General features: G+C 45.0%; 1 protein-coding gene across 1 annotated transcript in view; it reads right to left on the bottom strand.

The window, feature by feature from the left end:
* Positions 1-2,131: 2,131 nt before the first annotated feature.
* Positions 2,132-12,272, bottom strand: part of SLCO3A1 (solute carrier organic anion transporter family member 3A1) — a 137,696-nt gene continuing 127,555 nt past the window's right edge. The window contains exon 10 of the mRNA XM_039557597.1: positions 2,132-11,245. Within this exon, the coding sequence (XP_039413531.1) occupies positions 10,866-11,245 (380 nt within the window). The 3' untranslated portion in view covers positions 2,132-10,865. The remainder of the gene's footprint in view (positions 11,246-12,272) is intronic.

Here is a 12,272-nt window from a genome sequence, read left to right as displayed (position 1 = left end):
ACTGGCTGTATGTAGCAGTTTGGTTTTGCATTTTGCCGGCATAGCCAAAGGCATTTGTGTGGAAGGACACACATCTATCACAGGAGTGACAGGAACACAGAAACACCTAACTTTGCCCTGCTGTGAACAACATGGGATCCGTCCCGCTTCTCTGGCTGGCTGAGCAAGGCTCTTCAAAGAAGGTTTGTGGTACAGAGTCACAATCCTAAGGATGTGTTTTATCCATCCAACATTCTCCACTCTGCACCACCGGACTGCTCTTTGCAGTCACACACAACCGAGGGAACACCACAACCCAAAACCAAAACAGGTTCTCCCAAGCCCTCACAGCTCCTCCAGGCCACTCAGCCAGCTCAGGAGCACACAGATCATCTAAAGCTTTGGGAGCTGAGCAAACGTGGTGCAGAGCTAAGATCTCCTGTGGAGCTCACTGCCTGAACACCACAACCTTCTCCACTTGGAGCTCCCCAGAATTCACCACCGGTCACTGCCTTAGATCCAGCTCAGGATGGCCTGGGGTGGGCACAATAACATCAAGATTTACCCAAGGTCCTGGGACACCAAGGAGGAGAAAGATCAGAGAAGGTTGAAGGGGGCAGGTAAACTGATGCTGTTGATGTGACCCATCTGTGAGTCCTTTCTAATTAAAGCAGGGCTCACAGCACAGCCACACAGGGCCCTGTTGCTAATTAGGGAGGGCTGAGCACTGACACATTAGCCTCCCAGTCTCAAAACATTAACTTTACCAGGTGTAATATCTTCTGGGTGACATAAAGGTTAATAATCTGCATCCACAACAGAATTCAGCTCGGTAAATACCCAATTAACCAGATTCTGTCAGAGGTAGCAGCAAAAATGAAAGGTCTAGGACGGCTGAAGGGAGGCCCTGAAATGCTGGGTGTGATGTGTGCTGGTTCACCCACTGTGGGGGACAGTGGGGACCTGCCAGGAATGGACAGCAGACCAAACAGGAACGATTCCTTCAGAGGGAGCTTGCACAAACCTCAACACTACCAGGAGCTGGGCTGAGGGAAAGCAATGAAGTGAAATAAATAAAAGATTCTTCGCTTTCAACATTTAACAAAACATTTTTTTCCCAGCCTTCCTCCCTCATTCCTCCTGAACTATTCTCCAAAGCTCTTGTTGTTGGAAAGTGAATTCAAAGAAACAGTGGTTGGATTCAACTCGTATGCAACAAAATTGGTGGTGTTTTTTTGTTGGTTTTTTTTGGTGTGATTTTTTTTTTCTGACTTTTAATCTTTGTTTTGCTCACTGCCTTCCAGAAGAGGGAACTGGAACAGGGAAGGATGAAAAATGGAACAAACAAGGAATAACTGAATATTCAACTCAGTTGGAATGCAATTGCCTTATTTAACATCATTTTGTAGAAGCTCAGGAGAAAACTACCCTATGATACACCAGATTTGAAACATTTAAAAATAATGGGTCAAAGAAGTGCTTACTTTTATTCTGACCAGTACAGCAGCTGGAACAAGTGAAGTGTGTGTCACTGAATCCTCAGCAATGTGTCGCCCTCTCGGCCTGGTCCCACAGCAGTGGGAGCATTAATGGAGATGGAGAAGCTTCTGCAGCTGCAAGGGCTCAGGGTGCACAGCAGGGCTGAGCCACTTCACTCAGCTGTTGCTATTGCAGCTAAAAGCTGTTTTTTTTCTTTCCTCCACAGCTGAACTGACTCAAAGAGTGTGAGACATTCATCACCCCTAACACATCCAGCATTTTCCTGCCCAAATCATGTTCCTTCTGAGCTCCTCCTCATTTTAGTGTCTTCCAGGTGTTCAAGTTCCTCTGTCGTGCAAGAATCTAGGATGCCCTTGTTCTCTCCTTCCTTTCTCCATTAATTAGACTTCATCTTGCCCTTCCCCCAAACCTGCTTAACCTTCTCTGTCACAACCACTGCTTCACTGGACCTCCCCTCTGAAGGCACTGCACATGCACAGAACACAGTCACCCTCACTGTCATTTCTAGCAATCTTTCAACATCAGCATCAGAACCTCCAACCTGAACTCTCAACCCTGCTTTTACTGAGACTGAAAACTTTCTGGGACAGTCAGAACACCAGCCCAGCCAGCCAGCCTGGGAGAACCAAAGAGATCATCCAGTGAGACAGGAGAAGAATGAAAATAGTGTTTTTAATATCATTTACAGCAAACTTACAGTATGTATTTCACATCACATATTTCTAAACTGCTCATCTGGAAAATATAAGCTGCAAAAATACAGAACACAGTACTCAAAATATATCGAGCATGTGGCTTCTCTTTCTTTTTTTCTCTTTTTTTTCTTTTTCTTTAAAGTCAATTGTACAGTGAAACATTTCCTTTTCCAAACCAGGTTTTGGTTTACTTTGGAAGTGTTGCTAAACATCTGAAAAATTACCAGCAGTCAAACCAGCACAGTTCAAAGACCCTTCTGAGGCCCACTTTCCCTTGGGCACTGCAGGAAAACAGTGACCCCCAGCCCGAGGCAGGGGCAGTGGCACGTGGGCTCATGCAGGTCCCACGCACCGCTCCAGACTATTGGTGGAGATGCTCTGTGCAGGAAGAACCTTCTCCACAACCCACAAATGCTGCTCTGCCCAGGTGACTGTGAAGGACAGCAATGGTATGAGGGACAAACACCACAGACTGGTCTGGTACAGAGGCAGGTAAATAACTCCTCCAGTGCTGTGGATCTTGCCACAGCCAGGGCTCTGCAGGTGAGGTTTGAACCACAGCTGTGACAAACCGCATGCGGTGGTCTTGTTCTCCGACAAGACAACCAGTGTGGAAGCACCCTCCATGCACTGATGGAAGATTACATCCACACACCAGCTGCAAGCACTTGTCAGAGAAGTCCTGAGCTTCTGAAGCCCAGAGAAACTCCCACCAACAACCCTGCTGAGAGATGCATCAGGATTTGGAGGGCACATGGCAGGCCTGCCTCATGAAAATGCATTATTTTCTTTATTTACACCACAGAGAAAGAGAAGGATGGATAAGGGAGTGGGTTAAGGAACAAAGTAAGTTCCTAATATTCTTATTAGCTAAAACTCCAAGCCCCTCAATCTCTACCAGAGACACAGAGGAGCCAGCTGGTTAAAGAACAGAACTTCTTTCCCAATCTGCCTTGAATTTTAAGCTCTCGAGTTTGCTCATCTGTAGCTGCCATTAAGGGCTGTCAGGGGTGGGGGATAACCAGGTTACACAGGCAGGGCATGTGCTGCTGGTCAACCCCTGCAGGAGGAAAACAAGCAAAGAGAGATCAGCCAACCCAAAACCTCGCTGTTTCTCCACCATGCATGAGGCATGGCCAAGGACTGGCTGGGCAGTCGCTTCTGCTCACACACCACATCCAGAGCTGCTCTCCTCCTGCCTGTGTCAACTGCCCCCACTCCCTCCCCTCTGATTTCAGATGGTGCTCGTGTGTCTCATCTGCACAGGGCAAAAGGAATTTAAAAACAGCCTTACTGCAAACATGCCCCATCTATTGCCATTTATGCACTGCTACCTCACATGACTCCAAATGTCCCCGTGCCTGGAATGTGATATAAGTACATACAGCAGGGAAAAAAACATTTCTGCAGACTGCATTTGACTTGTATCAAAATCCTGACGAACACCACGTTTATTGTACTTGATTTACATGGTAGTCACGTATAATATAATACAACACAGCGTTCCATTTGCAGTGGTAGGCACTATGGGTTTTAGAAGGTCACAGCTCTTCCCCTGCTCCATCCCACCCCCTCCTCCCTACGGATGTGGTACCAAAGTGAACCAAGAGCTCCCTGTTGTGCGGTCCCAGCGCTGCTCCAGTTTCCCTCTGAACCTGCTCTGGGATGGCTCCTTCCCAAAAGCAGGTGAGGGAAGCTGCTTTCATACGTTAACAAGGAGACTCCAAAACTTTGGTGGTCACAGACCACTGGCAGCCCTTAGCACTTGTCAGGGGCAGTCATGTGCAGCCTCCTCACCACGCTTTGCACCAAAACACCATGAAGGCAACGTGGGGCTGTGGCTGAGCTGCAGACCCCTAGCACAGGGAATAGGCCACCCGTGATCACAGAGCACCGTTTGGTCGTGCTGCAGTAAGACTTTAGGAAAACAGCTGTGAGCCTCCAAGAGGGATCATCCTCCTCCTCTGATCAGGCAGGAAGCATCACGGGTGAAGAACAGGGCTCATTTCTTCCTTTCAAGTTCACAGTTAGAGTTGTGAGGCACCAAAAATATAGCACTGTTTGCACTGAGGGGTAAATGCACTGGTACTTGTGCGATGTCAGAGTACCCGGCTTTCGGGAGCTGAGATACCCGCGGCAGGGGAAGAGGCCTTTTGCTGTCCCACCCACGGGCAATTCAGTTGGGAAGAACTAAGATATGTTAGGCCATATGCAACTCTCTTGATGCCCGAGAGGTTTCTGCTTCTGATCCAAGAGCTGTGCAAACATCGCAAATAAAATTTACACCACCTGCTTCACCTCAATACCCATCTGGTTTTGTCTGGGTTCATACCCTTCTGGTGTTTGCTCTCAGTAATTACTCAAATGAGTGCATTAACCGGTAGGAACACTGGGAGAGGCTGAGAATTTCAAGCATCTGTGAGAGAATGTTCCTGGAAAGTGGACTGGGAGTTGGAAGCCAGCACTTTGGCTGTCCTGGAGCACTGTGTGTCCAGCGGCGCTCAGCCCACTGGCACCGAGCAAGGATCCTCTTACTCAATTCCTAATCACGTATTTTTGAACTAAATATTTTTACTAATGAGAAAATTCCAGCCTAGGTAACTCAAGGAGCAGAAATATCCCCTGTGAGTCTTATGTCCATCCAGAACAAATCCCTGTGTATGAATTACAAGAAAGCTTTTCCAACTCCTCCACACCACAGATGATACGCAGAAACGACCTTGCAAATACACTGGAGGCATTTTCTTGGTTTTCTCAGCAAGTTGCAAGGAAGAAATAAAAGGGAAAATTCATTCATGAAGTTGCTATAAATTATTTGCTGAGTTGGAGCCAACAAGTTTCTTATTGCTTTCTGCCATATGCAGACACCAACTTTGTGTAGAACAAGTCCAGCACTACAAACTGTTCAGGGTATGACAAATCTTTTCCTGTTTAGGGTTTAACACCCTGCTCTGCCACACTGAATCCAAATATAAAGTGGGGGAAACATCACAAACTCGTCCCATCCCAAAGACCCCATTCCCTGGGGTCACTCCATTCATCAAACAAATACAGACTGAAGCAAAGCTTTGACAAGCAAAACAACATAAACACTACAAACATCCTAAAGTCCTACTTTTGCAGCCATCTAAATGGATTGCATCCACATGGCTTCTCCTGAATTCCCTGTGTCCTTCTGGGACCAAGCAGCTCAGAGCCAAGCAGCTGTGGCAAGACTGAAGATGAAAGAAAAGCAGTCCATGTTCAAACTCTGCCCCAGGAAACAGCAGTATTGCATCTGAGCAGGCAGAGCTTCCATCTGCTCCCCTGGAGTCAGGGAACAGACAATGGCCAAAGATTTTACTTGGCATCACTACTTAATAAAGAAGTACCTCATGTCTAAGAACTGCCGAAAGGCCATTTTTCAGCAAAGCAATTGTATTAAGACTCAGATTAGCTAGAAATGTCAATGGAATAATAGAAAACATCGTTTGCAGCCTAGAAGTTATAGATTTAGGGTACATAAGCAGAACAAATGATAATATTTTGAACATATGTAAAACTAAGTGAGACCTGCTGGCATCCCAGGCAAATTTAAATGCCACTCAGTAATTCTTGCTACCTTGTATTGGCTTGGTATAGCCAAGCTGTGCTTTGTCATCAGGGGAAGGAAGAACTGTGGCTGGAGAAAGGAAGCTGATGGTCAGTTTGGAAGAAACACCCACAAACCATGGGTCTGGTGGAGGTAGGGCTATCCAGGAGCACAGAAGGGTGGATAATCCTTTCAGGGACACCGAGTGGCTCAGTTACAATGTTCCTTCTGCCTTGGATCAATCTCAACCAGATAACCATGGCTGAACCTGGCTCACACCAAAGGTTCCCATCTTAATAAACTGCTACCTATGTTCCCAGCAATTAGCTTGGCTGCCAACAAAACAGGTGAGTCACAGCAGCAGTGTGGGATGCTGGGAGAGGTGAACCCAGATTTAGGTAAGAAAAGCCAGAACCTCTAATGCAAATGGGAGCAGGTCAGTATTACTTCTTGTAATCAGGGGTGCTCTGCCCTGTGCACAGGAAGCTTGAGAGCTTTGCACATATTAATCAGATCTAGAGAGAGAACAACAACAAACCTACTCCTGTCTGCAAACACAGTTCACATGAAATTAGGGGGATAGATGAGCACGGCGGCATTTAAAGGCAGAGCAGGAGTAAGTCTGGAAACCCTTGTGAATAAAGAACAAAGCTGTTATCACATCAGTCCAGTGAAGCATCTGCATGGGTCTTTTACACTGACAACTCCCCACATCACCTGCCAAGAATAAAGCAAACATCACACCAAGAACACCCAAGTCTGAAGAAAATACCAAGCCCAACACACCCAGCTGAGACAAATTCTCACATGGCAGCAACAGCTGTGGCTGACTCGGGGGCTAAAGCTTCACAGTGCTGGTAGGGTTCAGGTTGTTGTGGGTTGGCTGTGGAGTGAAACTGCTGGTTGTGAGATGGAGTTGCCTTTCTGCGTCCCAGGACCTCACTTACGGAGAAAAAATGTGAGTCTGTCTGAGACACAAAGGTGAACCTTAAGCACATTGCCTCCACTGCAATGTGATGAACACAAAACTCTGATGGGGATAGGAGAGGGTCCAAATCTCATTCATTCCCTTAATTTAAATTTTTTTTTTTTTTGCCAGGAAAAAGAAGTCAATGCATCTCAGCCATTTGGAAATACTCCAATCACTTTCCAAATGTCTGCAGACCATCAGTTCAATTTGGAAGCATTTTGAAGCGTAGCTAACTCAGATAATGGAAGCTAATTCCTCTCTGCATCTTTCTCTTCTCACCTTCTGAGCAGGGTGAGACCCAACCACAATTAACAATAGCAGCACTGAGGAGTTCAGTGCATCTCACAGGGGAATGGCAGAGGAAGGTCACTGTTAGCTGAATTGCCAAGAATGGAAGGTTTGTGATATTCAAGTGATAATTCAAGTGATGGACTTTTCAGTCCCACTCTACATCCAAGATGTGCTGGGCAAAGTCAGAAAAATGGATGATTTCTATATATATTGAAAAAAGGTTCTGGAAATGCATCACCTTGTTAACAAGGATGCAAAGGAAATTATTCCAGTGTCATCTGCACCAGGTTTAGATTGGGGTCCCCTTTTGATTCCACTGGGGCTATGCCAAAGTGGGATCTGTGCAAGGGAAAGGAAACCCCAACCTGAAGTCATGCAAGGCAACTGGTCAATCCCAGAGAGACTGCTGAATCTCAAGTTTGTTTTTCCAAACGTCCCATTCCTTAGCAGACAGCCACACAGGAACACAGTGCTTGGAAACACCAGAATAACATTTCTGCTGAGACTGAGGCCTCAACAAACCCCTGAATTTCAATGCCCTTGAATATGAAGGAACAATATCCACCATTGGATCTGGACCACACAGCTCAGACCATGCCCCCGTTTCTGTTCCTGGGAATGGGCATCTTTCTAACTCCATCCTTGTTTTTAAGCTTCCTGCACGGTTAAGGCAGTTGCAGGATGGGGGTGAAGTGCTGACAGGTGAAGGCCCATAATGCCATTTGGGAAGCAGAAGGATGTCTGACACCCTTCATTTGTTCTTCTATAACAAAAATTGGGTTTCAGGCAAAAATGGCTTGTGGTTCTGAACCCAAAATGCCTGCTGGTGTGGATGAAGGGTTTGGTCTGTGTATTTTCTTTAAACTAAAGCTCCGTTCTTAAATCAGTACCAAAGCACTGACAGCAAAACCCTTCACGATGTAGGCATCAGACCTAACCAGGGAAAAAAAAAGCGTGGCATTGGGGGCAGGGGGGAAAGCTTTTCAAAAGTTCCATTACCAAAAGAAATAAAATAACAATCATGCAGGAGGAGTTCCAAGTTGCAGCTTAAAAATAACTAAGTAACCTCATTCAACTGCATCTCCCACACAAACTAAGAGAACAAATGAAAAAGGTAAAGAAAAATAAAATAGAAAATGTTATGTGCCCTGTTTCTATAACGCCAGTCAAGGGGGACTTTTGACTGTACCAACAAACCACAGCTTGAGAATGCTGGGAGTTTGTTTTACCTCATGTCAATCAGCATGCTATTCTCCTTCACCTTGGACTTTCAGAGGGGAAAATCATGAAATTGTGAAAGGGGTTATGAAATTTCAAGCAATCAGGCTTTTAGAAAGGTTCTATTCTGTGACATTTGTGTTCTAGTCTGAAAGTGTGTGTAGAGTATAAAATTATGAGCTAACATTTGCAAAGACAGCAGTCTAAGTAATAAATCTGCAGAATGAAGAGAACTGTATAGAATGATTTCAAAGGCTTATACTTGACAATTATATATATTTTATGAGACAGTTATGCACCCTGTGCCTTTTTTGAATTCATTGTTTTATGGATGCAGTATCTCTATTTTAGCAGACAGGATATACTAAACCCATGTAATGGTCTAAAAAGCATCATTTACCACCCAACCCAACAATGGCACTGCATAGCTTAATACTTTTTTTTCCTTAAACTCCTTCATCAATTGAGTGATTCTTAACATGGCTGAAAACCAGGAATTAAATATCTGCAGTTACAACATTTGTCGAGTATTTGGCACAGTGGAGTTTATTTGATACACCCTTTTTTCCTGCCCTTATTGTTGCTGAACATGTAATTCTGTGCATAAATTACAAACACACATGTAAAGTCAGTCAGGTGGAAGCAGTTTGATGCACCACACCCATGTTGCAAAGCCTGGATAAGAGCAAAGTCTGCTAAAAAGGTGCTGAACATGAGTGGTGAATTATTAACTCTCTGTAATTGTGCCAGCTCTGGGGTGTCCACTGCCAGCAATGGACAAGGACTTGGGGAAGATCAGCCCCTCTGCCACCTGTGTGGAAGTGACACCCAGCATTTGACTCAACATGCCAGGTTACTTCTCTAAACATCCTCAAGTCCACAACAGCTTCAAAATTCACACAGAAAAGGAACTTTTAATTATGATGCTAACCCTTAAAACCCTTCTGACATTTAGTCCATCAGAAACAAGTCTGGTTCCTGGGGAAAAACTCATCAAATGCCACCAATTTGTATTGCTTCCCAGCAGGAATGTTTTGGAAAACAAAAATATGCATGCAAAGTAAGTCTGACCCCCACGCTTCTTGTAATCAGATGAAAGTTTCCCCACGGTTTCTGCAGGTTTAGGTAAAACTGCATTGCAAGAGCCAAGCCAAATCTGCTCCTGCATGGATGCTTTGTGGGGAGCTGAATGGAAGTTTGAATTGCTCAGTGCTGGCCAGCCTCTGCTCCCATTACCCAGCCTTCCAGAGGAACACTATTCCCACGTGTAAGAGCAAAATGCGGCATCCAGGAGAGGAGATTATTCCATCTTCCTCACACAGCTTCCACTGAAAGTCAGTGGAATTGCTCAGGTGAAAAGTAAAATACCAATTGTGAGGGTTGAAGGATTAAGGTCAGTATCCCTCTCATCTTGTAAACACACACACACGCACGCACACACACACACTTACTTTAAAGAAAACATCCACCACACAATTTCTAGATTGCAAATTATATATATATATATCTTTAAAAACTGGAGAGAACATAAACAGCCTCTCCACATATATATGTATTCACTGAGTCACATAGAATATGAAAAAACTATATTATGTAAATCATCATATTATCTATAATTCTCCAACTGACAATTGTTTTTATAGAGACACAGTGCATTCATTCTCTTTTTTAAAAACATATTATGTGTCTTCATTGGCTTGGTAGCATATTAGAATGAAGGCGTATGGATAAAAATGCAGAGGATTAAACAAACCCCTTGAGTCACATCACGTTTGGGTGAATTAAACAGGATCCTTTCCCAAACTAGCATAAATAAATCCTCCTCATGGAAAAGTGTCAGCGATTTAAGGGTTAACATAGATTTGAAAATAATTTTAAAAAACATCTTATTAGAGGACTACACAGATAAGTATTTGGAACTCATCCCCCTTTAAAAATGACAGCACGTTTGGCAAGTGTGAGCAAATGTCTTGAACTCTACTGGGTTTGAGATTTGAGCGCAGCTATTCACAGACAGCCACAAAGCTGCAATCTGCGAATAAGCCTGGGCTGGAAGGACTTGGATACCCCTGACAGCAGTGCTCGCCACCGGGAAGGTTTCCAGCAGCTTTCAAGGTATTTATCGTGGACTCGTGGCTGGTGACAGAGTGTGACTGGTGGAAGGACTCCAGCACCGCTCCCTCTTCGCCATCGCAGACACAGCAGGTTGGAGCAGCACCCAGCCTGGCCAACCCTGCAGGGCTCCACACACCTCATCTCAACTGGGAAAAACCTATTGCTGTTATCACCTTGCTGTTATCACCTGGCTTTCTCTATGCCTCGTGCCCAAGCCTGTGCCGAGCTCTCCGGTGAACCTCTGCAGATGCCCTCCTTGGAAGCTCGTACTGTCATCAAAAGGGCTGGTACCCAGCCACAAGGGCTCCCTGCTTTCTACATCACCCTGCAGGATGTCACAAGTGATCCCACTGAAAGATGCTGTTCTCAAGAATCCTGGCTGGGTCTGACTTTGAGAAAAAGACAAAAGTTTCCTGTGTTGCCGTTGCTGTTTTGCAGTTGTGTTTCTTCTTTCATTCGTGCTCTCTCCTTGTTTTTATTAAAAAGGACCCTTGTATTATTAATATAGTTCACCCCTCCACAGTCACTATAAAACAGACTCCATATTTTCACACCACTCATGATCTTCAAGGTTATAGATAAATTTTGTCCTATGTGGTTGATTTTGGGGCACCGAGTCCCGCCCCAGATTGTCTAGGGTGAGAGTAGAGGCAAAAAACTCACTAGTGCTGAGACCACCTTCGTGGTTCTTGATGTATCTTTTATAGTTTTTCCTCAAGCACTGCCAGGTGGTTGTGTACAGGATGAATGCAAAGGACTTGAGGGCGATAGCAATGCTGACATACAGGTATCTGTAGACCACGTTGTCGTACAGAGCGCAGGCTCCTTGCTCGCCACAGAACGTGCTCCAGAACAGACACGTGGAGTCAATCCCGGCCCCGAAGATCAGCGGAGGTGGGATAAAACCTGCCAAAATAAGAGAGACAAATCATGCTTTTATGATCCCTGTGATAAAGAGAGAAGACGTGACTGCAGTGAGTGGAAAGAGGGTACTTTATCAAGGTTAATAGTGCCAGCTGCAGCCTGTGATTCTAATTTTTAAAGTTCTACATCAGCCTAAATGAAGTCTGTGGATGAGCTTTTAGCTTGGACTTAATGTCTACAGAAGAGATTCCTGCTGATATCAACACGCAGCAAGGATCTTATTCAAGTTTGAGCGGCTTTTATTAAGCTTCTTGTTTGCCTAATGAGACTAAGTGGAGGGGTGAATGAAAGAGGAGGAGGAGGAGGACAGTCTTGCAGCTCACTCTCTGTTTAAACACTGGCAATTCTGCACTTTAGGGTGTTCACCTGAAGGATCTCACAACACTCAAGCACCTAAACAGCTGGGGCACTGAGATCCAGTTCTGGACTGTACCTTGACATAGCAAAAGCTTTCCTCTGGGTCTAAGGAGAAGAAACAATAGCCTCTAATAGATGTCAAAGATGCCCTCTGAAAAGAAGGGAGAATTTCAGAGTGCCATTAAATGAAATATCACAGCAGGACTCTCCCACAGCCATTGCAGCTGACTACCAATGACTGTTTCTCAATCATAGTTTGCAGCAGAGCTGCAATCTTAAAGCAAAATAATCACTCCAGTCTCCTTTAACTAATAAATGCAATGTTTTTCTTCTCTACTTTTCCCCATCCCACAGGGACACTGCAGCAAGCCCCCATTTCCCATTAGCCTGATGGCGATTAGGACATCCACGTTCCAGCTCGAGACTCCCCAGCCAGCGCACGTGCACCGAGTGTGCAGCACTGGGAAGAAAATGTGAACATTCTACATAATGTAACCATTTCTCTACCTTCTGCTGTATTTATGGGCAGAGGCTAGAAGCAAATAAACCCTGAAAAAACCCCTGACTGATAAAGTCACTGCTGTGGGTTAAGACACAGGAGCATTGCATCTACTGAAATCCAACAGCAGGCAGGCACAACACCCCCCTGACA

This window comes from Corvus cornix, chromosome 10 (assembly GCF_000738735.6).
Source record: "Corvus cornix cornix isolate S_Up_H32 chromosome 10, ASM73873v5, whole genome shotgun sequence".
NCBI classification, from domain to species: domain Eukaryota; kingdom Metazoa; phylum Chordata; class Aves; order Passeriformes; family Corvidae; genus Corvus; species Corvus cornix.
Note: the sequence above shows the minus strand (reverse complement) of the source record. Positions and strands in the feature narration are given on the sequence as shown.